This window comes from Maniola jurtina, chromosome 27 (genome assembly GCF_905333055.1).
Source record: "Maniola jurtina chromosome 27, ilManJurt1.1, whole genome shotgun sequence".
Lineage (NCBI taxonomy): Eukaryota > Metazoa > Arthropoda > Insecta > Lepidoptera > Nymphalidae > Maniola > Maniola jurtina.
In genome coordinates this window covers 502,561-529,292 of record NC_060055.1, presented here as the reverse complement: position 1 = coordinate 529,292, position 26,732 = coordinate 502,561, and the positions used below count along the sequence as shown (strand labels likewise).

The 26,732-nt window shown below is 39.1% G+C and overlaps 1 protein-coding gene across 7 annotated transcripts; it reads left to right on the top strand.

The window, feature by feature from the left end:
- Positions 1–141: 141 nt before the first annotated feature.
- On the top strand, positions 142–25,393 carry LOC123879152. 7 transcript variants are annotated; one of them, XM_045926719.1, is made up of 13 exons: positions 142–194; positions 1,115–1,193; positions 2,360–2,508; positions 3,120–3,358; positions 5,338–5,419; positions 6,380–6,481; positions 7,899–8,033; positions 11,138–11,288; positions 17,604–17,766; positions 18,515–18,598; positions 19,046–19,076; positions 20,245–20,309; positions 20,771–25,393. In XM_045926719.1, the coding sequence occupies exons 3-13, from the start codon at positions 2,400–2,402 to the stop codon at positions 24,836–24,838; spliced, it is 5,229 nt and encodes a 1,742-aa protein (XP_045782675.1). In that variant the 5' UTR covers positions 142–194; positions 1,115–1,193; positions 2,360–2,399; the 3' UTR covers positions 24,839–25,393. The 7 variants fall into 7 exon arrangements, with proteins under 7 accessions (XP_045782675.1, XP_045782676.1, XP_045782673.1 ...); XM_045926720.1 differs by lacking the exon at positions 142–194 and adding an exon at positions 290–576 and having other exon boundaries at positions 1,115–1,205; XM_045926717.1 differs by lacking the exon at positions 142–194 and adding an exon at positions 291–576.
- Positions 25,394–26,732: the final 1,339 nt, after the last annotated feature.

The following is a 26,732-nucleotide window of genomic DNA, read 5'->3' as shown; positions in this document are numbered from 1 at the left end:
TTGTTTATTATAAGTTTTCGAATTATTATTGTTTATCCTTGGATGAATAATATGTTTATCACATTTTCCGTTAAAATATCGTCAAAATACTCATAAAAGGTACTGTGATTAAAAATGTCAAAAAAGGTGTCAAAATAGAAGATCTACAGAAGATCTAAAGAAAATCGAAAACTATATCATTAAAAAAATATTTGGTACATTAGGTATTTGTGTACTAATTTTTAAAATATCCCAATCTCATTATGATTATGTAGGTAGATAGTAGAACGTAGTGTTTATATACTCTTTGGTAGATAGAAAAAAAAATGTACCTATAAGAAGCTTTTGGATTAAAATTCATCATTTTTATATGATCACTGTACTGGTTAGCTAAGTTAAACTCAATAAAATGCTAGAAGAAGGCTGCTAGAAGAATAAAAATCTGTCAAAAGTGTATTGAAATTAGACTGAAATCAGAATTGAAAGCAGTAAAATGTCACTTGAATTCTAAATTTTGGTAAAAATTTCCGTTTTTTGAGCCAGTAGAAAAAGGAGTTTAGAGAAAAATTCATATAAAATACAAATCCTTCGGGAAATGTAAGTTAATATTTTTAAATCGATATGATAGGCCTCATTTCGGATTTCGTGGGGTCCGGCGTTCGAGGCCTTTTTAAAGTTCCGTCGCTCAAAAGGAAAAACGGAACCCTTATAGGATCACTTTGTTGTCTGTCTGTCTGTCTGTCCGTCCGTCCGTCCGTCCGTCGTGTCTGTCAAGAAAACCTATAGGGTACTTCCCGTTGACCTAGAATCATGAAAAGCCGGTATTTAAGTCTTATAGCACAAGTAAAGGAATAAATCCGAAAACCGTGTATTTGTGCTTATATCATTTCAGAAAATTAAAATGTGTTTAAATTTTCAAAGTAAGATAACTATACCAAGTGGGGTATCATATGGGCAAAGGGCTTTACATTCTAAAACAGATTTTGGTTTATTTTTATGCACAATAGTTTTTGATATATCGTGCACAATGTCGGTAAAATACCCGAGTACGGAACCCTCGGTGCGCGAGTCTGACTCGCACTTGGCCGGTTTTTCTTACTTATAACCATCATCATCACCTTCTAACACTTTCCAGGCCTGTTCCTACTTGTCAAAACTGGCACAGCGTTTATCGACCTGACTGCTACTCCTCAACTCGCCTGATGAAGATGACCGTAAGTAACGAGGTGAATCACACTATCACACCTCACACTATCACATCACATCACACTTCACATCACACTTAATAATATTATAAAGGTGAAAGTTTGTGTATGTATGTGTGTGTATGTGTGTGTGTGTGTGTGTATGTTTGTTACTCCTTCACGCAAAAACCACTGGACGGATTTGGCTGAAATTCGGAATGGAGATAATATCCAGGATTAGCACATAGGCTACTTTTTATCCCGGAAAATCAAAGAGTTCCCACGGGATTTCGAAAAACCTAAATCCACGCGGACGAAGTCGCGGGTATCATTTTGTTGTTGTATAGGAGCAGGCGTTATTTTGCGGAAGTCCATGAGAAGAGCGAAACGTGCGTCGAGTGGTTTTGAGATTTGTGTGGTGCTACGTGCATGGCGCATGCTGCATGTTACACCATTCAGATTTGTTTGGTTTAGCGGATTATAGCAAATTAAGCTTTTGGTTCCGTGTATAGCGAGGTGAAATTCGATAATCCAACGCGCACCATTCCGAAGGCGAAGGTTTGGAATACTCTTCCGCGATTTGTGTTTTCTAGTAATTACAATCCAGGTATCTTCAACCAAGGCGTCTTCTAAAAAAACGCGTTCCATCTTAGGCCACATAATCACTTTCCATTAGGGCTCATTCATACGAGAGCTCTTATAACGTCCGTTAAAAAAGCGTTCAAATAGAACAAATGCATTCCCAAGACCCGAGTATCTGTTCAGACGACAACGCTTTTTTAACGTGTACAACGTTAATACCCGCCAACGCCGGGTTTTATAACACAACGCTTTTATAACGCTCGTGTTAATTGATGAAGGTTACAGTAACTAGAAAAGAGCTGATAACTTTCAAACGGCTGAACCGATTTTCTTGGATTATAGCTAAGAACACTCTCGATCAAGCCACCTTTCAAACAAAAAAAAACTAAATTAAAATCGGTTCATTAGTTTAGGAGCTACGATGCCACAGACAGATACACATGTCAAACTTATAACACCCCTCTTTTTGGGTCGGGGGTTAATTAAAGAAAGAAGTCACGCTGCTGCATTATATCTGCTGTACACCATTCTGTCGTGCTGCATGGTACCGCGACATCAATAACGCTGTAAGTCTGTTCAAAGTTCAAAGGCTTTAATTTTCGTGTCTGTTTCAGCATATACCCATAAGTGTTGAGTGGATCTGATGGTAAAGCGATGGAAGGTGGTGAGGGCATGGTGGCGGTGGTGCGCGGACTGAAGGACGCTGGTCTCGCTGTCACGTTGCTAGATTCTGGGCGACAGTATACTCTCCTGCCTGACGCTGGTAACCGATTTCCTCATTCTGATAACTGAAAACCTTGGAATGAACTCCTCTAAAGGAAAAACGGAACCCTTATAGGATCACTTTGTTGTCTGTCTGTCCGTCCGTCCGTCGTGTCTGTCAAGAAACCTATAGGCTACTTACCGTTGACCTAGAATCATGAAGTTTGGCAGGTAGGTAGGTCTTATAGCACAAGTAAAGGAATAAATCTGAAAACCGCGAATTTGTGGTCACATCATTTAAAAAAAATTAATCAAAGTAAGATAACTATATCAAGTGGGGTATCATATGAAAGGGCTTGATACCTGTACATTCTAAAACAGATTTTTATTTATTTTTATGTACAATAGTTTTTGATTTATCGTGCAAAATGTTGGAAAAATACCCGAGTACGGAACGTATTATAGGTTTGTTGACAGACCGACGGACAGACGGACAGACGGACAAACGGACGGAGAGACGGACGGATGGACGGACGGACAGACAGACAGACAGAAGGGTGAAGGAAGACCTTATTACTGGTGATGCTGATGACTCAATGATTTCTTTGCGAGGTTATATTGAAACACTGATTGAATAGGCAGTTTTGATGTGCAAATTCATAATTTTTCCAGTACTGCATCCCGACGCACCGCAAGTGAACTTAGACCACCAGGAAGCGTACCGATACGCTGGTCACCAGACTTCATCCCAGTACGGGGTTCACCAGAACTCACCCCAGTACGCGAGTCACCAGGCAGCGGCCCAGTACGGAAGCCATCAAGCAGCGTACCAGTACGAACCTGACCGTGACGTGTCGACACGAGAGAGCGGAGTACAGGCGACAGATGGACGATATGCTAGCACTTATAGGGTTAGTTCTTTTTCTACACTAAAAGTCTCCCTTCTCATTGGTCTAGTAACCATTTCGGTTGCGATCATAAGGTCCCAGTTTCAGATCCCAGGTCGGTTTAAAAAATATTGGGGTTTCTGTCAAGAAATTCCCAGTAGCCCGGAGTGGGGAAGTTGGCCCCAATGTGCCTCGGAGTAAAGCAGTGATCTTTCTCCTGTCGTGTCGGATTGCTATTCCATTGAACTATAAAAGTGATGGAATAGAGAGTGAGACAGACACATATTTCTGCAACTAATTTCTGCATTTTTAACCCCCGACCCAAAAAGAGGGGTGTTATAAGTTTGACGTGTGTATCTGTGTATCTGTGTATCTGTGTATCTGTGTATCTGTGTATCTGTGTATCTGTGTATCTGTCTGTGGCATCGTAGCGCCTAAACGAATGAACCGATTTTAATTTAGTTTTTTTTGTTTGAAAGGTGGCTTGATCGCGAGTGTTCTTAGCTATAATCTAAAAAAATTGGTTAAGCCGTTTAAGAGTTATGAGCTCTTTTCTAGTTTTCTTGTAGAAAAGAACTTTAGATAACCGTTAGGTTCATAATATTATGTCAATTGACAAATGTCAAGCTGTCAAGATGGACGTTGCCTAAATACATAAATATTTATTTGAAAATGATGTTTTGGAAAACTCAAATACTTTGGATCGTCGGGGGTGTTATAAATTTTTAATTTACACTTTTTTTAATATTATTAGCATGGAGAATGGACTATTTCCTCGGCTTTGCCCAGGGGAAAATTCTGAAATCATTAATTCTTGTGGAGGTGTACCTATATTATATGCACGTTCAAGTTTGCATGACACTGCGAACTTGATCAAATCGGCAGTAAGTATTCAATTTAGAGCCTCGATAGTTCAACGGTTGAGGACCGGACTGGATTCTGAAAGGTTGGCGGTTCAAACCCGTTGCACTATTGTCGTACCCACTCCTGGCACAAGCTTTACGCTTCATTGGAGGGGAAAGGGGAGTATTAGTCATGATTAGCATGGCTAATAATCTTTTTTTTAACCCCCGACCCAAAAATAGGGGTGTTATAAGTTTGACGTGTGTATCTGTGTATCTGTCTGTGGCGTCGTAGCGCCTAAACGAATGAACCGATTTTATTTTAGTTTTTTTTATTTGAAAGGTGGCTTGATCGAGAGTGTTCTTAGCTATAATCCAAGAAAATTGGTTCAGCCGTTTAAAAGTTATCATCTCTTTTCTAGTTTTCTTGTAACTTTGTAACAGACCGTTAGGTTCATAATATTATGTCAATTGACAAATGACTAGCTGTCAAGATGGACGTTGCCTTGATACATAATTATTTATTTGAAAATGATGTTTTGGAAAACTCAGATACTTTGTCGGGGGTGTTATAATTTTTAATTTACACTTGTTTAAAATTATGCTTGAAGTCGACTTGTCATGCATGTTACTTGAAGCCAACCGTCAAAAACACCGTCAAACGGCGTAATGCAAACTTGACGGTATATTACTTTTTTTTTTTTTTTTTATTATTAACTATCAAATATTGAACGTTTAACAAATGCTTTTAACACAACAAAAAAACCACTAAGGTTTAGTATTGTTGCTTATCATTCCGTCCATTAAAAGATTTTGGGTATAGTGCTTCCATAAATAATATATACATTATTTATAGAAGCACTAGGGAACATTACAAGATAATATTTTTTGTTAAGTATATTTAATTTTTCAAAAATGGGAATTGTTAATATTTGTTTTGAAAGTATGATTTTAACTTGTGTTTAAAGTTAAATTCGGTAAGTCCTGACCTAAAAGTATTATCTAAACTATTTATTTTGATCGTGTAGCTATACTTGATCGTGTAGGTATAGCTTCCTAGAGAGAACCTACGTGTAAAGTCTCAAGAACACTCAGCGGTTTGAGTTGTACCTACGTTGATGTATCGCTGTCAGTCAGTCAGTTTCTCTTCTCTATTTCCAGATGATGCATTGCCACATGACTCCAACCTCCCCTCCAGAGCTGGTGACAGAGTTCCCCCCACAGAAGGCTGAGCTTTGTCCCGGTAATCATACCCCCCTCTCTTTTGTTTTAGCTGCTTTATGCTCTGCTTATGCTTCTGGATACTAAGGAAACTTGCCCAATCGCATCTATGTTGTGAAAGAGGTAAATCTTTGGACTAACGTTTTTTTTCTCTCTCGTCTGGCTTTTACAATGATTAGCCAATGTCAAGTTTGTAGTTTTTTGTAACAAGTTAGTTAAACTATACAAGTATGGACCCCGTCTGTGCCGGCGCTCGCCGACACACGCACGGCACCCCCTTAGAGCGCTTTCCAGTCAGTTTTAACAAAAAAATCACTCCAAAAAGTCACAACACGCGCGCCAGCAAACGCCACCACAGACGAAGTCCAGGAGTAACGTTTGTACATAACTTAAATAATTAAAAAAAAAAAAAAACCGGCCAAGTACGAGTTGGACTCGCACACGAATGGTTCTGTACCATCGTACAAGAAATACACATATTATACACTAGCTGATGCCCGCAACTTCGTCCGCGTGGATTTAGGTTTTCCGAAATCCCGTGGGAACTCTTTGATTTTTCGGGATAAATAGTAGTCTATGTGCTAATCATGGATATTATCTATCTCCATTTCAAATTTCAGCCAAATCAGTCCAGTAGTTTTTGCGTGAAGGAGTAACAAACATACACACACACATACACAAACTTTCGCCTATATAATATTAAGTGTGTTCGTGTGATACATTATTCTTCTTCTTCTTCTCTCTGGGCTGGTTTCCGCACTTCAACGTTTCCGTCTGTTGTGCGTGCGTTGCCCCTCCCCGCCGAAGTCTTCACTCCAGCCATTCAAGCTCGCTCCAGAAGCCAAGTAGACCGCCCAGGTTGCCGAGGACGTGTGATACATTGTACGACATGTTGAGATGGCAATCGGGGTGGAGACGCCCCGCACACCAGCACAGCTCCGCGCTAACCCGCTGCGGGTAACTGCTGTATTTTTTGTTGCAGGTCGTGAAAACTTCCAAATTGGAGGAGTGGGTAGTGGTGAGACTTATTGTCTGGCTACAAAATGCGACAGTTTTAGAGGTGGCATGTGCTGGTCTGACAGAGGTATGTATAGGTACTTAGTTCGTATCTGTATGTGTACCTACATACTTAGAGAAAGAAATTATTTGGAAAACCGGCCAAGTGCGAGTTAGACTCGCGCACCGAGGGTTCCGTTCGCGGGTATTTTTTCCGATAAATAAAATACTATTATTCGTAAAAATAAATAAAAATCCGTTTTAGAATATACAGATAAAGGCTAAAGCCCTTTCATATGATATCCCACTTGATATAGTTATCTCACTTTGAAAATTGGAACACATTTTTTTTTAAATGATGTAACCACAAATTCGGGGTTTTCAGATTTATTCCTGTACTTGTGCTAGATCTACCTACCTGCCTTTCATGATTCTAGGTCAACGGGAAGTACCCTATAGGTTTCTTGGCAGACAGACAGACAGACAACAAAGTGATCCTATAAGGGTATCCTATCCTTTTTCCTTTTCAGGTACGGAACCCTAAAAACAGCCAAGTTTGAACCGGACTCAAATACGAAGGGTTCCGTAACATCGTACAAGAAATAATACTTTTTAACCCCCGACCCAAAAAGAGGGGTGTTGTAAGTTTGACGTGTGTATCTGTGTATCTGCGTATCTGTGTATCTGTCTGTGGCATCGTAGCTCCTAAACTAATGAACCGATTTTAATTTAGTCTTTTTTGTTTCAAAGGTGGCTTGAGCGAGAGTGATCTTAGCTACAATCCAAAAAATCGGTTCAGCCGTTGAAAAGCTATCAGCTCTTTTCTAGTTACTGTAACCTTGTCGGGGGTGTTATAAATTTTTAATTTACACTTGTTTAAAGTATTAGGCACATGATTGACCATACTCACACGTGATGGAAAATAATGATGTGGCCTAAGATAGATGTCTAATCACTCTTATTGTAAAGATACTTAATTAAGTTGTAATTACCTGCTCGGATAATAATTGATAGAAAACACAGAATATAATAGATTTTTGTTCAAGTAGACTTTTACAAGTGCTTTTGAATCGTCAAAATAATTTACCACTGGTTCAGAATGCCGTTCCTACCGAGAAGAACCAGCAAGAAACTCGGCAAAAGATCGCGGAAGAGTATTTCAAACCTTAGCGTACCTTAGCCATGTATATGAGGAATGATGTGTATAATATAATGTATGTGTAATGTGTATAATATAATAAATAGGCTTTATTGTTTTCTTATTGCTAGTTACAGAAACATGTGTTATATAATATTATATCTATAAAATAAAAAACTAACAATTAACAATAGGCCGCAAACTCAGAATGGCCGAGCATTGATAGCAATGCTCAGCGCTGGTTTTCGTTAGCTCCAAAAAAATTAGATTAATAAATAAAATGTCGACGACATAAAGATACCTACTAGTATCTAAAGAAAGAAAGTAGTTGAACACAGTAAATCTTTACTTTTATAATGATTTTCAGGTTCAGTATTCTCTCCAAAGGCCTCCACTCAGCCTGATTCCTTCACCAACTCCTTACGAAAATATCCAAATATATCCCAAGACCGTTCATCTGAGATCGTGGAAAGACTCATCTGTTATACACAAGCTAAACATTGTAAGAATAAAAGCACCTAATTAATTAATTCATAACTTATTTTTAAAATACAAGGAACCAAAAGCTTAATTTGCTATAATCCGCCAAACCAAAGAAATCTGTATGGTGCAACATGCAGCATGCGACATATACCGCCCGCCCTCCCACTGATAAACATGCAGGAAAAGCCAGCCACCAAGCAAGGCACACGCACCACCACCACGCAGCACCACACAAATTCCAACACCACTCGACGCACGTTTCGCCCCGACACCGGAGCATCCTCAGGAGATGTAGACCTTACAATGAGACTGAATGAGATGAGAAATTCTTTGCAATTAGGCTTCTATACTAATATAATAATAATAATAATATTATAGCCTTTATTTACTGAAACATTTTTGCAATCATTACATTTTATGTTAATAAGTACTAGATTTTCCATCTTAAGTATATAAAATGTAGTACATAAACAAGACTTATCCTATTAATAATACTAATTTATATTTATATATTTTTTTTTATACATCACTAGTTTTTTTTTTTTTTTTTAAATTACTAATTTTCTTATTTACATTTACATTTTATATTACATTACATATATTTACATTACTTATATTTACATTTTTAAATGAGTACACATTATTACTATTTCATATTACTACTAGCTTTCATATTTTAATAGGTAAGTTTCTTATTCTCCTTTCACATTTCGTTTCAGTACGCCCATTTTGGACGAAGGCCTCCTCCAGTCGTTTCCATATTTCTCTGTCTTTGGTTGCATAATTTTTACTAACTTTTCTTACATTCATACTCAATATATATAAATAATAATATTAATGTTATGAAATAATAGGAATAGGAAATTTTTAGTATATACTCTTTGTTGTGTTTCTTTTTACGATCGACTTATTTTATTTTTTTGTTATGTAGGTATTTTATTATAATTCATACTTGTATTATCCAATCTAAAAACTCTTATGACTGGAGGGTACTGGTCTAGCTCTCCCACGGTGACCAACCGGGTTGGGAGACTGTTTTTCTTAAAAGTTTTTCTTCTTATTGCTTGTTATGTAAATTGTTCTGAGTGGGCAGCAGGGTTTAAACTGGATGGAGGGGTTGTAGAAATTGCTATTCATCGCATTCCTCATCGAGTGTGACTGCAGTAAATATTTTTGGTGCTGGTGGTTTTTGTAGAAAACTATTCATGGAGCTTTGCCCCTTATTCTAGATATTCCTCTTATGTTTATTTTTCTTTGCCATGTGATAATTTGATGAAGGTTGATTTACTTGAGCATAAGGGTTGCTCATTTGACTCGGAGGGGTAGACTCTAATTCTCTCTTCCTAGAACTTTGACTATTTGTGCTTTCAGCATTCTTTCGAGTTTTATTTGGTTCATGTATTATTAGCCTATCCTGGCGTAGATATGCGAACTTTCCTTCATTTCGTGCTTGTTGCAGTTGGTCTTGAAGCTGTTTTCTTTTTTCCAATATTTGTTTTGGGTAGTCTTCCTTCAAATAAATTGTTTTGTTTTTAAGGTGCTGTTTATTTTTTAGAATAGAAATCTTTTTGCCATAAGTTGTAAAAGTGGCTACTATAGGTCTTATTTTATTTTCTGCTTTTTTCCCCATCCTTTTTGTTATTTCAATTTCGTTACTGTTGCAATCCACCTTTATTTCTGTTTTTACTATATTTATTATTTTGTTTTCTAATTCTTTATAAGATTTTTCCCCTTCTTCAACTCCAAAAAATATTATATTCCTGCATTTCATCTGTTTTTCTATTGCAAGAATCCTCTCATTTTGCTCGTTATTGTTCTTCTTTATTATTTCAATCTGCGCTTGAATGTCTTCGAATTTTGTATCTATATTTTCGTTAATACTTTTTGTGATTCGCTCTTCCACTATTCTGAGTGACTCCTCCGAATCTTTTCTGATGTCGCATCTAAGCTCGCGTAACAGTTGCTCGAAGTTCGACATGTTGTATAGTAAAAATAAAAAAATAAAAAATAAATAAAAAAAAACTTTAAAAATTCCGGGCCTGGGATTGAACCAGCGTAGATGTCGATTCTAGGTGGCGATAATCCAATCGTTCGACCGCTGAGCCAATGTCGTTGGTAACAGATATGACGAAATTTTTGTCCGCTTTGTTTAACAGCGTTTGACCGTTGAATCGTCACTGTTGTTATTTTTTGCACACCCTCAAAAAGTTTTGTTTGTACAGATTTAGAATAATTGTTATTTTCGTCATATTTAACACTTTTGTAATCCACTTTTATGAACTTTTCCTTTATTTTATCAGTTTATAATACATGTATACCACTAATCGCGTATTGTTTTTCGTTTTGTGATCACTTCCACTCAGTCTTTTTTGTGTATATTGAAGTCCGAACGGGTGGAACTAAAGCACGGAAATTTTCACAGTTCCTGGAAATGTGTATTTTTGCAAACGTTTCCACTTATGAGTTGCACAAAGATTTACATATTTAACACACTAAGAATAACTAAATTGCTTTAATTGTATATTTAGAATATTTTTACGCGGAGCTAATGTTTCACTGTTCGCTGCAGCGCCCTCCCTGTAATCTATACTATCTAGGCTTCTATACTACATTTATTTAAAAAATAGCGAACAAACGAGCAGGCGGGTCACTTGATGTTAAGTGATTACCGCCGCCCAGCACATTTGCAACACCAGAGGAACCGCCAATGCGTGGCCGACCTTTCAGGAATTTGTTGGTCCGCCACTTGAATAACCCCATGTTGTAATCTAGTGGGAACACCGCCGATGGGAGTAGATTCCACTGTTTGCATGTGCGTGGAAAAAAGGATCTGGCACAACGGGCGGTCGAAGTGCACCAGACACACAGGTGGTGAGGATGAAATTGCTTGCGGTGGCGTGCGGTGCGGGTGTAGAAAAAGGAGGGTGGAGAGGTCAAACAACAGAGCACTCCCCATTATTTAAAGGCGATAGAACACGCAAAGAGAGCTAACGTCTCTGAGTTATCCAGGTTTTCCAATGAGACGTTTAGTTTGGGATCGATTTGGGATTGCAGTATTGAAGTTACAAACTAAGTAATAAGTTAGTTTAGTAAGTTTTCAAAAGTGTTTTATATTTCTTCCAGCGGCCATTAAACAAAGGTCCAACGTGTCACCAACCCGCAATATGGACTCAGACATGTCCAATCAGACCATCAACATGGATGTTCCATCCAGGAACATAACTAGCCCAAAATATCCTCGCCAGTTATATGAACCTGATGTTAGGAGTAAAAGGTAATGCACGCGAGCAAGAAGCACTGATGTTGCTTCCACAACATGAAGCACAAGTCCATCGAGCTGGACAAGGACAGCGCTATAGTTACCGCCGTCCTTGTCCCGCTCGATGGGATTCACTCAGATGTCAGCCCTACCGTTACCACACACACACACAAATCGTATGCTGACAGGCAGGTGTTCCGGTGTGTCTGGTGGGCTTCGGCAGTGGCTAGTTACCACCCTACCGGGAAAGCCGTAGCGCCAAGCGATTTAGCGATCCGGTACGATGCCCCTTCCAGGTTAACCCGCTCACATCTTAGACTGCATCATCACTTACCATCAGGTGAGATTGCAGTCAAGAGCTTTGTAACTGAATAAAAAAAATAGTTGTAGGTTTTAAGTAATTAAGGACGTCTTTGCAAAATGAATAGGTATCAAAATTGCACTACTACATAAGTACACTGCCCACACGCACACAGCTGCGTCAAAATGAGTGAATCGACTTGATTTTGATACTTTGATATTTTTATTTTATTTTATATTTGGTCATCTATTTTTTTTTAACAGTTTTTTTTTTAAATATGTATCTTGACAATAATACAGTAAGTAGAACAGTGCCTACAGACTAAGGGTCTGATGATGAAATATTTCACCATGACTTCTTGGCAATGAACAACATTTCCATGCTTATGAAATTATGAGCTCCTACTATGACTAAAATAATCTGAGAAGGATAGCATTACATTACCTCCCGACTTGATGAAATTGCATACTTTGGAACCTACTACTGGAACTCAGAGACGAATAGAGCTAGGTGTTTCGAGTTTGGGCTCATTTTCTTAGTCATGATGAGATCTTACCTCCGGATTTGTGGAGTGACCTGATGGTATACCTCGGAAGTCACTATTGGAACTCGGAGACGAATAGAGCTAGGTGTTTCGAGTTTGGGCTCATTTTCTTAGTCATGATGAGATCTTACCTCCGGATTTGTGGAGTGACCTGATGGTATACCTCGGAAGTCACTATTGGAACTCGGAGACGAATAGAGCTAGGTGTTTCGAGTTTGAGCTCATTTTCTTAGTCATGATGAGATCTTACCTCCGGATTTGTGGAGTGACCTGATGGTATACCTCGAAAGTCACTATTGGAACTCGGAGACGAATAGAGCTAGGTGTTTCGAGTTTGGGCTCATTTTCTTAGTCATGATGAGATCTTACCTCCGGATTTGTGGAGTGACCTGATGGTATACCTCGGAAGTCACTATTGGAACTCGGAGACGAATAGAGCTAGGTGTTTCGAGTTTGGGCTCATTTTCTTAGTCATGATGAGATCTTACCTCCGGATTTGTGGAGTGACCTGATGGTATACTTTGGAAGTCACTATTGGAACTCGGAGACGAATAGAGCTAGGTGTTTCAAGTTTGGACTCATTTTCTTAGTCATGATGAGATCTTACCTCCGGATTTGTGGAGTGACCTGATGGTATCCTCGGAAGTCACTATTGGAACTCGGAGACGAATAGAGCTAGGTGTTTCGAGTTTGGGCTCATTTTCTTAGTCATGAAGAGATCTTACCTCCGGATTTGTGGAGTGACCTGATGGTACACCTCGGAAGTCACTATTGGAACTCGGAGACGAATAGAGCTAGGTGTTTCGAGTTTGGGCTCATTTTCTTAGTCATGATGAGATCTTACCTCCGGATTTGTGGAGTGACCTGATGGTATACCTCGGAAGTCACTATTGGAACTCGGAGACGAATAGAGCTAGGTGTTTCGAGTTTGGGCTCATTTTCTTAGTCATGGTGAGATCTTACCTCCGGATTTGTGGAGTGACCTGATGGTATACCTCGAAAGTCACTATTGGAACTCGGAGACGAATAGAGCTAGGTGTTTCGAGTTTGGGCTCATTTTATTAGTCATGATGAGATCTTACCTCCGGATTTGTGGAGTGACCTGATGGTATACCTCGGAAGTCACTATTGGAACTCGGAGACGAATAGAGCTAGGTGTTTCGAGTTTGGGCTCATTTTCTTAGTCATGATGAGATCTTACCTCCGGATTTGTGGAGTGACCTGATGGTATACTTTGGAAGACACTATTGGAACTCGAAGACGAATAGAGCTAGGTGTTTCGAGTTTGGACTCATTTTCTTAGTCATGATGAGATCTTACCTCCGGATTTGTGGAGTGACCTGATGGTATCATCGGAAGTCACTATTGGAACTCGGAGACGAATAGAGCTAGGTGTTTCGAGTTTGGGCTCATTTTCTTAGTCATGAAGAGATCTTACCTCCGGATTTGTGGAGTGACCTGATGGTATACTTCGGAAGTCACTATTAGAACTCGGAGACGAATAGAGCTAGGTGTTTCGAGTTTGGGCTCATTTTCTTAGTCATGATGAGATCTTACCTCCGGATTTGTGGAGTGACCTGATGGTATACCTCGGAAGTCACTATTGGAACTCGGAGACGAATAGAGCTAGGTGTTTCGAGTTTGGGCTCATTTTCTTAGTCATGATGAGATCTTACCTCCGGATTTGTGGAGTGACCTGATGGTATACCTCGAAAGTCACTATTGGAACTCGGAGACGAATAGAGCTAGGTGTTTCGAGTTTGGGCTCGTTTTGTTAGTTATGACGAGATTATACCTTGAAACTTGTTGGAGTGCTCTGAAGGTATACTTCAAAAGCCACTATTGGACTTTCGAGTCGAGTAGAGTTAGATGTTATGAGTTTGAGCTCGTTTTGTAAGTTCCAATAGTGACTTCCGAGGTATACCATCAGGTCACTCCACAAATCCGGAGGTAAGATCTCATCATGACTAAGAAAATGAGCCCGAACTCGAAACAGCTAGCTTTATTCGTCTCCGAGTTCCAATAGTGACATCCGAGGTATACCATCAGGTCACTTCACGAATCCGGAGGTAACATCTCATCATGACTAAGAAAATGAGCCCAAACTCGAAACACCTAGCTCTATTCGTCTCCGAGTTCCAATAGTGACTTCCGAGGTGTACCATCAGGTCACTCCACAAATCCGGAGGTAAGATCTCTTCATGACTAAGAAAATGAGCCCAAACTCGAAACACCTAGCTCTATTCGTCTCCGAGTTCCAATAGTGACTTCCGAGGTATACTATCAGGTCACTCCACAAATCCGGAGGTAAGATCTCATCATGACTAAGAAAATGAGCCCAAACTCGAAACACCTAGCTCTATTCGTCTCCGAGTTCCAATAGTGACTTCCGAGGTATACCATCAGGTCACTCCACAAATCTGGAGGTAAGATCTCATCATGACTAAGAAAATGAGCCCGAACTCGAAACAGCTAGCTCTATTCGTCTCCGAGTTCCAATAGTGACTTCCGAGGTATACCATCAGGTCACTTCACAAATCCGGAGGTAAGATCTCATCATGACTAAGAAAATGAGCCCAAACTCGAAACACCTAGCTCTATTCGTCTCCGAGTTCCAATAGTGACTTCCAAAGTATACCATCAGGTCACTCCACAAATCCGGAGGTAAGATCTCATCATGACTAAGAAAATGAGCCCAAACTCGAAACACCTAGCTCTATTCGTCTCCGAGTTCCAATAGTGACTTCCGAGGTATACCATCAGGTCACTCCACAAATCCGGAGGTAAGATCTCATCATGACTAAGAAAATGAGCCCAAACTCGAAACACCTAGCTCTATTCGTCTCCGAGTTCCAATAGTGACTTCCGAGGTATACCATCAGGTCACTCCACAAATCCGGAGGTAAGATCTCATCATTACTAAGAAAATGAACCCAAACTCGAAACACCTAGCTCTATTCGTCTCCGAGTTCCAATAGTGACTTCCGAGGTATACCATCAGGTCACTCCACAAATCCGGAGGTAAGATCTCATCATGACTAAGAAAATGAGCCCAAACTCGAAACACCTAGCTCTATTCGTCTCCGAGTTCCAATAGTGACTTCCGAGGTATACCATCAGGTCACTCCACAAATCCGGAGGTAAGATCTCATCATGTCTAAGAAAATGAGCCCAAACTCGAAACACCTAGCTCTATTCGTCTCCAAGTTCCAATAGTGACTTCCGAGGTATACCATCAGGTCACTCCACAAATCCGGAGGTAAGATCTCATCATGACTAAGAAAATGAGCCCAAACTCGAAACATCTAGCTCTATTCGTCTCCGAGTTCCAATAGTGACTTCCGAGGTATACCATCAGGTCACTCCACAAATCCGGAGGTAAGATCTCATCATTACTAAGAAAATGAGCCCAAACTCGAAACACCTAGCTCTATTCGTCTCCGAGTTCCAATAGTGACTTCCGAGGTATACCATCAGGTCACTCCACAAATCCGGAGGTAAGATCTCATCATGACTAAGAAAATGAGCCCAAACTCGAAACACCTAGCTCTATTCGTCTCCGAATTCCAATAGTGACTGCCGAGGTATACCATCAGGTCACTCCACAAATCCGGAGGTAAGATCTCATCATTACTAAGAAAATGAGCCCAAACTCGAAACACCTAGCTCTATTCGTCTCCGAGTTCCAATAGTGACTTCCGAGGTATACCATCAGGTCACTCCACAAATCCGGAGGTAAGATCTCATCATGAATAAGAAAATGAGCCCAAACTTGAAACACCTAGCTCTATTCGTCTCCGAGTTCCAATAGTGACTTCCGAGGTATACCATCAGGTCACTCCACAAATCCGGAGGTAAGATCTCATCATTACTAAGAAAATGAGCCCAAACTCGAAACACCTAGCTCTATTCGTCTCCGAGTTCCAATAGTGACTTCCGAGGTATACCATCAGGTCACTCCACAAATCCGGAGGAAAGATCTCATCATGACTAAGAAAATGAGCCCAAACTCGAAACACCTAGCTCTATTCGTCTCCGAGTTCCAATAGTGACTTCCAAGGTATACCATCAGGTCACTCCACAAATCCGGAGGTAAGATCTCATCATGTCTAAGAAAATGAGCCCAAACTCGAAACACCTAGCTCTATTCGTCTCCGAGTTCCAATAGTGACTTCCGAGGTATACCATCAGGTCACTCCACAAATCCGGAGGTAAGATCTCATCATGACTAAGAAAATGAGCCCAAACTCGAAACACCTAGCTCTATTCGTCTCCGAGTTCCAATAGTGACTTTCGAGGTATACCATCAGGTCACTCCACAAATCCGGAGGTAAGATCTCATCATGACTAAGAAAATGAGCCCAAACTCGAAACACCTAGCTCTATTCGTCTCCGAGTTCCAATAGTGACTTCCGAGGTATACCATCAGGTCACTCCACAAATTCGGAGGTAAGATCTCATCATGACTAAGAAAATGAGCCCAAACTCGAAACACCTAGCTCTATTCGTCTCCGAGTTCCAATAGTGACTTTCGAGGTATACCATCAGGTCACTCCACAAATCCGGAGGTAAGATCTCGTCATGACTAAGAAAACGAGCCCAAACTGGACACATCTAGTTCTTCTAGTCTTCAAGTTCCTGTCGCAGCCTTCGAAGTTCACTATCAGATCACTATCATGCTCAAGAAAAAAATCCAGCTAACGATAAAATGTGATAATAGGTACATAATATTATCATTATTATCTTACCTTGCCAAAATATCAGCACAATCACGGAATAAGTACCTATAAATATCAGTTAGGGTTTTGTCGAACTATTTTGTGTTCGTACAGCGATCTTTTCCACATCAAAAAATTATAGCAACCGACGCAGAGACCACCCACGAAGGCGGCTAGCCGCTGACTGATATAATTTTGAAATCATACCATTGCCTGCCCAATATCAAAATAACCCTTAGTGCACTGTATTAAGGTTTGCGGTTGAAGCAAAATACGTGAAAAATTTATACACGATGTTTTTATTTATTTTTATAATACTATTAATATAATAATCTCACATTTTGAGGTACACATTATGTGCTAACGGAAAATATTTATTAGAAGAATAAAATCCGTACGTAAACTGAGAAAAATGTACCTAAACTTGACCCTAAATCGTTAATTCTGCGTGGAAGAGGTGAAGGAAAATCGTTCTTATAGTATCAAAATTAATGATTTTATCAAAAAATTACTCGATCTCTGGAGATAAAGGACCAATCTATTTTTAGCAATCTGTAGTTCCAATTTACTTAGTATATTTTAGCCACAAAGCGTACCGAAAATCTATACAAGTGTGCAAATACGTCCTTAAATGACTACGTTTATATTATGATGTAGTGTGGAAGATGTGCTTTTATATTGTACTGCTTGCTAGACGGTTCTGATGGAATCCTGAGAGGAGACCCGTGTTCAGTAGTGGGCCGTTGACAGAAGAATTTAAACTACAGGTTACAAGAGTCCCCAACTCGAGAAAGATCTAGAAGAGGTCCAGTAGACCAAGAAACCCTGGAGGCTTGGAGAAGGTCAACATTCTGCCGGACAAATGACGTCCGTTGCCTTCGGGATGTGTCCAGGAAAGTCCGGGATGGGATACGTACCTTGTCTCATCAAGTAATAACATGATATTTTTTTACTAACCGACTTTGACAGGTATTTTTCTTACTTAAGGGGCAAGCGACGGCCCTGCCCGCGAAATTCGTATTCGTAAGTAAACTAATACGACAACGTAGGCTTATGGCAATTTAATTGCGCCAATGGCAGGCAGCATCATCCGCACAGGTTTATATAAAAATCTTTACTTGAAAGGTGCAGTTTAAGAAGTTAATTCTAGTATCGACTAATTTGTGAGAATAGTCGATACTAGAATTAATTTCTTAAACTTAGACCCTTTCAACGGCATTCCGAACCACTGGTAAATTGTTTTGACTATTCGCAAGCACTTGTAAAAGTCTACTTTATATGTATATTATACTACCTAACCCGTAGGTAGGTATAATTGGTAATGTGTGGCACAGCTTTCAAAAATAAACGTTTTTTCTTTCTTTCTTTATTTCTTTCATTGGAAGACCCTCACTAGGTGGGCAGACGACGTCAAACGAGTCTGATGAATTTACTTGGGTGTTATAAGTTTGACGTGTGTATCTGTGTATCTGTCTAGCATCGTAGCTCCTAAACTAATGAACCGATTTTAATTTAGTCTTTTTTGTTTGAAACACTGAAAGGTGGCTTGATCGAGAGTGTTCTTAGCTATAATCCAAGAAAATCGGTTCAGCCGTTTGAAAGTTATCAGCTCTTTGCTGTTACTGTAACTTTCACTTGTCAGGGGTGTTATAAATTTTTAATTTACACTTGTTTTCAGTCAAATTGTCAACCTGAGAAACTAAACAGTACAAGGGAGAGATGTGAACCGCACATGATTGACAAAGGATTAGAAGCACAATCGGTTGGTTTATACCATAATTAAATACAATATCTTATAGAAAAAAGTCGGTCAAGTGTGAGTCGGGACTCGTACACGAAGGGTTCCGTGCCATCGTATGTACAGGAAATAACACTTTTTAATTATTTTTAGGGTTCCGTACCTCAAAAGGAAAAACGGAACCCTTATAGGATCACTTCGTTGTCTGTCTGTCTGTCTGACCTGTACATTCTAAAACAGTTTTTGATTTATCGTTCAAAATGTTGGAAAATACCCGAGTACGGAACCCTCAGTGCGCGAGTCTGATTCGCACTTGGCCGGTTTTTTTGTGATGTAACCACAAATACCTTATACTTGTGCTATAAGATTTGCCATTTTCGTTTTTCATGGTTTAAGAATTGATAAAAATATCCTACTTTTAATAGTATTTCCATATTCACTGTTGCTAAAACTCAATTTTTCTTTTTTCAGAACACAAATTCGGTGAATATGGAAATACAAGGTAATACTACATTTAAAGTATTACGCAACTAGCTGATGCCCGCGACTTCGTTCGCGTGGATGTAGGTTTTTTAAATTCCCGTGGGAACTCTTTGATTTTCCGGGATAAAAAGTAGCCTATGTGCTAATCCAGGGTATAATCTATCTCCATTCAAAATTTCAGCCCAATCCGTCCAGTAGTTTTTGCGTGAAGGAGTAACAAACATACACACACACACACACACACACACACACACGCATACAAACTTTCTCCTTTATAACATTAGTGTGAAGTGTGATTACACTATTACGCAATTGGTGTGAATTGGCCATAAAGTAGCCCTATTTTCCTATGATTCTACGACAGCATAGCCTACAATTTTTGGCATAATATTCAGGATCTCTAGCACGAGTCCACACGTCTGCCGACGCTCTATACCTACGAGTATTATCACCGCTTTATCTCATTAGGCATCTAAAAGCGCTATAAAAATTTATTATCTATCTATACATATTATAATAAAATTGTAGAAAAGTGATGTCTGTACAATGGAAATATATAAAAAAAAGTAGCAGGGGTCGTTATTATATCGATGCCGAACCCGAAATTGTAATTAATTTTTTTTTGTCTGTTTGTCTGTGTGTTTGTGCACGCTAATATCAAAAACGGCTTATTCGATTTAGATACGGTTTTCACTAATATATTGTAGTAAGCTTCACTTAACATTTAGTGTTTATTTCATGTCAATCGGTTCATAAATAAAAAAGTTATGTCAATTTAAAGAATCACGGCGAACATTTTTAACGTACAGAGTACGTACTACACGCCTCGCGCCTGAGCGTCCGTGGCTATATAAAGCGCGCTGAGAGTATTCCACGCGAACGAAGTCGCGGGCACAGCTAGTTTTGAATAAAAATATTATATTCTACTAGCTGAAGACCGCGACTTCGTCCGCATGGATTTAGGTTTCTCGAAATCCCGTGGGAACTCTTTGATTTTCCGGGATAAAAGTAGCCTATGTGCTATTCCAGGATATATTATCTATCTCTATTCTGAATTTCAGCCAAATCCGTCCAGTGGTTTTTGCGTGAAGGAGTAACAAACACACACACACACACATACACACAAACTTTCGAGTTTATAATATTAGTAAGATAAGAAGTAGGATTATACAAAACTGTAATTTCAGTGGCGGTACAAATGGTGTCGAGAGAAGTAGTCACTGTACCAATACCTGTGCCTTCGCAGAGAACTGTAAGTTAAATTTGAGAATTTATATTTATATTATATTATAGTTTTGTGGGAAGCTTCGCCCGTGGTTAGTTACCATCTTACAGGCAAAGCCGTGCCGCCAAACCGATGTCGCGTAGACACTAATCGGAGGTATAGGTGCCATACCCCTTCTAAAGCCCGCTTCCATTTTAGACTGCATCATCACTTACCATAGAGGCGAGGTTCGGAAGGGAGGGGGGGGGGGGGGGGGGGCATAACTAAAATTGTATTTTTTTTTAAATTATGTAACCACAAATTCGCGGTTTTCAGATTTATTCCTATACTTGTGCTACCTACCTACCAAATTTCATGATTCTAAGTCAACAGGAAGTACCCTATAGGTTTCTTGACAGGCAGACAGACAATAAAGTGACCCTATAAGGGTTCCGTTTTTCCTTTTGAGGTACGGAACCCTAAAAATTGATAAAAATAAACTTTTCCAGATAGCAGTACCCCTCACGCCGTCTCCATCTCGCGCTGAACCAGATTCAGAAGTATCGAAGCTTCCATCAGAACTGACAGTGGTACTACAAACAGATTTTGATCGCCAAGAAATATCTACCACGAAACCTAGTAGAGAATTCAAACCAGCCATAAGCGCTATAGAACTGAGCGATAGTAAACTAAAACAGTATAAAGGAAGCAAGTCACAGGACGAGATAAAAACGATTCAAAACGAGTTATTAATAATACAAGATTTACATTTAGGACCCTGCTGCTCCAAATTCCATAGAAAATCACACAGTAGAATTAATAAAAGCAATAAGTTTTTAATAAAATTCGCGAAAAATCCCGAAAGTGTGTCTAAACATGGCGGTAAATTATATGAGCATAAATGCAGTCGGTTAACTAACAATTCAAAAGAGTTAAAAAGATTTCAATCTTACGCTAGAATTTATAATGCTAAAGTTACACCGTATAAAACTTCAGATGAAAATGATTTGGCTGATATATTAGATGATTGGTTAGATTTGATCCCTCTTAAACCAAAAGAATCTTGTGGCAGAAAATTTGACAAGGAATTCATTTTTTACGACTTTTTTGATTGCTTAAAATACTATGTTAGCAAGCCTCTTGAATCAAATAGAAAATACAAACTGAAAACAGACATTTTAGATAAATTGGATACTCTGCCTACTGAAATCAAAGGAAACAGAAGAGCTGTTTTAAGCAGATTAGCGGATATATTGATAAATAAAGTGAAACACATTGGTTGCAAGAAGTCAGCCAGAAGTACAGATAGCAGTAGAAGAGAATTAGAAGAATTTAAAGAAATTTGTAGCTCTATTTCTGTAGGATATGTGCCACCAACTGAGAGTGAACTCAAAATCTTTATATCATCCGAACTTATCTTGTATTTAGAAAAGACCTGTTTGAAAATGAATCGACACAAAATCAAAGATTTAGAAAATGATTTACTGGATTGTCTTATGATATCAATAGAGGAAATAAGATTTGGTTGCAACAGACGCGTTAGAAAAAGCGTTTTCAAAATTTTGAGAGACCATGGATTTTCAGAATGCCAATCTACACTTTTTGCAAATCTTTTGATAACTAATTTAGAACAATCATTTATTAACGACGCTGTACCGTCAAGAATACGATCTGAAACATTAATTGTACTTCCAAATATACAACACGTCGCACGTTCCCGAAAATCTACGGCACATAACTCAAAAGTTAGCATAGAGAGTAAAAAAAATAAGAATAATATTGCTCTAGATAGGTATACTAATGAATTATGTAGGCAAATAGATGAATGGCTTTCAAGTTTAAAGTTACAAATTCCAGAAAATAGAGAGAACGAATTAAGGCAAGTTATAATAAACGATTTAGCTGGAGATATAATGGATAGACACAAGTATTTAGAGTTAAATCCTACAAGTAGAGGATCTGACGAAACAGAGCTTGAACATTTACGGTACCAAATATATAAATGGATTAGTAAACTTGTGGGGGAAGATAATTTAATACCTAAAGACCATGCTCCAGAATTGATGACCCGAATTCGAGGACTACCTATGTTTTCAAACTGTCACGATAATAGTAATTCATACCATGCTTCTAATCAAGGTGACGATGTAGGTAAAAAACCTTTTTTAAGTGGTTCTTCGAGAAGCGATAATAATATTAAATTGAACAAGTCCTCACCAGGAATAAAACATGAACCTGATTTTATAGAGCGAAACAAAAATGAAAAGATTCCATTAGGTGTATCTGTTTCAACTAGCTCGAGAGATATTAATGTTATGACCATGTCTATTGGATCTCCCAATTTAACTTTCAGGGAATCTTATAACAAGATTAGATGTAATCAAAATTCAAAAGCAGTCTGCTGTATTGATTTGAAGAATTCAAGTCAAAGTATGAAATCTGTTGAACAACTCGAGGCTGAATATCAGCAATTCGTAAAAGATTGGGTGCAGAAAGTACCTATAAAAACGATTAGTCCTGACCAAGCACCTGTAGTGGAGAGAGCTAGAGTTGAATTACACAATAGTCTGTGGAAAATTGTGTCCAAGTTAAACTGTGATCCTGCCACTTATTACAATTGTTTCTTTTACGAAGATCTTTTAGATGACGCGATTGAGGATTTATTGGATTGTTTACCGCAAACTCAAGAGATGAAATCTGTAAGACTCTCGCTCAAAGTAGAGTTTATTGAGAAAACTGTTAATCTTTACGACCATATACGGGCACATGAGGATGCTTCCTTTAAAAATAAACTAGTAAAAAATGTCATCACAAACCTACGCACACATGGCATAATAGACAATGAGCGTGAGGAATCTATAAAACAGCACGAAGATCTTCAAATAATAAAACTAGTTGAGGAATATCTACTTTATACTAGATTTAAAAATGATAATAAGTTGATTTCTGACGTGTTCAAGAAAAAATTGACACGCGAAATCGGAAATTTTGTCGAAGACTTGAAAAAGAATCATGACAAAGAATTTAGAAACGTTGATACCTCTTCTTATAAATCGGAACTTATGAATGCGTTAGAAAAAGTACCTCTGCCAAATGAAAGAACTATAAAAGAAGAAGCTGATGATATACTTCTGGGATTGGAAGTAGAACAGTGGTACACAGATTTGCCTGTTGTTCCAAATGAGGACTCAATCAACACATATCACACAAAAATGCAATTGGATATGCTGACAATGAAAATCAAAGAAATAGAGAACAGTTCAAGCACAGATGATTCAGAAACTGTTCTTAGAAATGAAATAACAAAGTTTCTCGAAAAAACGCCACTCAAAGAAGGTCAAAGGTTGAACTTAAACTTTATGGTAGACGAATTAATAAACAGAGTAAAAAATATGCAGAAACAAGACAAAGGTCCGAATAATAAAAAAGTAATATTTCAGGCTCCTGACTCTTATGATGAATTTGGTAAGAATATTCCTTTTGCCTCGAGTTATATCGAGACATCTCCGTCATACCAAAATCGTCTTTTTGAAAACAATTTAAGTAACAATAAAGCTCAACGTTTATCATCCAACGGTCATGACTTGAATATTATAACAGAAACACCTACGTACCAGCCACATGATATTGTTGAACCATCTAGTTACAGAAGATCTTCAGAAGAAAGTCCAACCAGTTCAAGCTTTAAAGAATCAGCTGATCAATGGCATTCATTAAAAGACAGTCAGATTCACACTCCAAGGCAGAATATAATTAACAATACACAACGTTATTCTATTCCTACTTCATCTTATGCGCCACGGGAATATCAACGAGATAGATCACTTAATGGAGTACAAAGTAAGTCAATAAATCAAAATTGCCATCCAAATATTAATCATCAACGAGTAGATATATTAGGAAATTCTCAAACGCAGCCATCTTTTTTGAATAAAGACCCAAGAATGAGTTCGCTTGAAGAGCCTTCAAGTTTCCAATACAATCCTCAAACAAGTGAAGGAATAGGAATCAGTCAAGTAGCTGGACCAAGTGGATATAGAACAGGCCAATTTGAATTGCCACAAGCATATCCCCCAAGCTCTCACCAAATTCCAAATGCAGCAATGTATTCTACTGATGATCATAGAAGTAGCATAGCTAATCAATCGGGTATTCTAATTAAACAAACTCAAGAAGATAGAGAAAAAGATCAAGCTAATAAATCCTCAATAGGATGCCAATCCTTTAGAAATGATGGTATCGAAAAATCTCGTGAAGATTTTAAAAACAAAATCGATAAAACGTTTGATACAACAAAGCGTTTGAGTGTGGCTACATCAACAGGTCAAATATCTGATATACAATTCACAGCACCGAAACCTAGTGTTAATAAAAGACGTCCTAAATGGGCTATGACAGAAAAAGAAGGTGTAAAACGACGGTCCACTGAAACTGATGATGAAGATGACGATTATCATTGCCGTTGTATTGAGAGATATTGGAAGTGTAGACGAAGACCTAAGTATTTGTCAAGCGAAGATTTTGATGACTATCCACCATGTTTTCCTATATTTTTTCCGTACCCATGTTTTCTTTAAGACTCCAAACAAAATCTTTCGGTAAGATATCACGTAACATAAACCGAATAAGGGTATTCCAGCGAACGTTCCATAAAATTATGGAGCTATGCATTCAGAGACATCTATGATAATTTTATGGAACGTTCGCTGGAAAGTTCCTCATTAAGATTCGAATACCTCGACCAAGTTACTCCGTTCCATCTGATATTCCTAAGATTTATGATTTTTGCTCAGCCTGGACCAATTTTTAAGGCCAAGGGCACATAAACGGATTTAGATTTTTTTTTAAATGCTGCCTCTTTTTGACAACCACATTATGCTCTTGTCAAAAAGTGCCAGCACCACAGAAACCTAGAGCAAAATCAAAATTTAAAGCTTTTAAACTTTACATGCGGGTACATAATCATTTGTATTGTTTAGTTTTTTGTCAAAAGTTTGTGATTAGGATTTAATGTTGTGGTTGGATGTATGTATGTATGTAATGTAAATGAATCTGTGAACTATGTTGGGTATTAATACTGTTGTCTCTATATTACTTTATACTTATTGTTGAAAATAAAGAAATGATTTTTGCGAAACTTCTTTTATTTATATTTAATAAAAAAAATTCAAAAGAAAAATAAAACCGACTTCAAAACCACAAACACTAAAAAGTAAAAAATAACTTTTGTTTAGCTACACTTGTAATGTGCCTAGGTATGAAGTCGAGGGGGTGCCAGCCAGGTAACCTCCCAGTGTGCCTGAGTGCTGCTGGTCCCTTTTGGATACGTCCGAGGGGAGGAGCAGTATTTGGGCCGGTGCGCCCCGGTAACATGGCTAATAATTTTCTGTTTGGGGATATTGTTAGCTATGGCTAATGACCTGGCAGGGGGGGAGGTCTCTCCACGTGTCCTTCTGACTAGCAGAGGGCACAGTGGACGAGACGTGAGGGTGGATTTGAGGGAGACATCCTCGTGGAGGGAGAGGCGAGTTCAGTGTGCACTTACCCTGCCTCTGAGAAGGCTGTGTGGGAACTAGTCCTGCGCGGCCCTCGCCACAAATCGTAATCCCGTAGGAGCGTCATGGTCATGTCTCACGACCTCATACTGGGACCGAGGGTCTTGGCTTGACCGCCCGGACTGCGAGGAATAAACCTCTATAAAAAATTATCCAAATCTCAAGTTTGGTGCGCGGCGAGGGGATGAATGGCTGATGGATTATGCTTCTATCCTCAGAGGGGGATCAGTTTTTAGCGCACCCCCAGCCAGAGTTTTCGTGGACCCTCTGGTTGGGTTACAAATTTACACCTTCTTGGGCAATGACGGCTCTGCCCCTGTTAAGCTGTAATTCCGTCGTACTCGTGGGATTTATTATGGACAAAAACACAAACAAACCTAAGATGAACGAAGTGGAGACGAAGGAGGTGGACATATCTGGGTCTGACTCAGACTCGGCGGCGAGCTTTATGAGTGTAGGTGCGGAAAGCACAATGAGCACGGCAAGAAAAAGGCCGCTTAGCGGAGAAGAGGTGGCGGTGGCACCCAAAGAAGGCCCTGCCAAACGCGGTCGAGGCAGGCCACCTACAAGTGGCAAATATATAGGTCTGGCACAGGCTAAGAGGAGTTTAGAGGCTGCTAAGCGTGCCGCAGAGCAGGCAGAAATAGAAGCCACCGAAAACAAGGAGGTTGCCGAACTGACGGCAGAAATCTTTTGTGGGCGGGCCCGTCAACTGTCGGAAACCTCTTCTGCGGCTTCGGACGGCATGGAAGTCGAGGGCTTGACGGGAATGGAACTGAATAGCAGGGTCCATTCGGCCGTCAATACCATCAAAACAGTGGCAAAAGCCTCCAAGGGCCTTAAAGGCACGAACCAGAAAGCCCTACAAAATGCGGTAGCAGCGATTGAGGAAGCCGCGGAGGTACTGCTGAGGCGT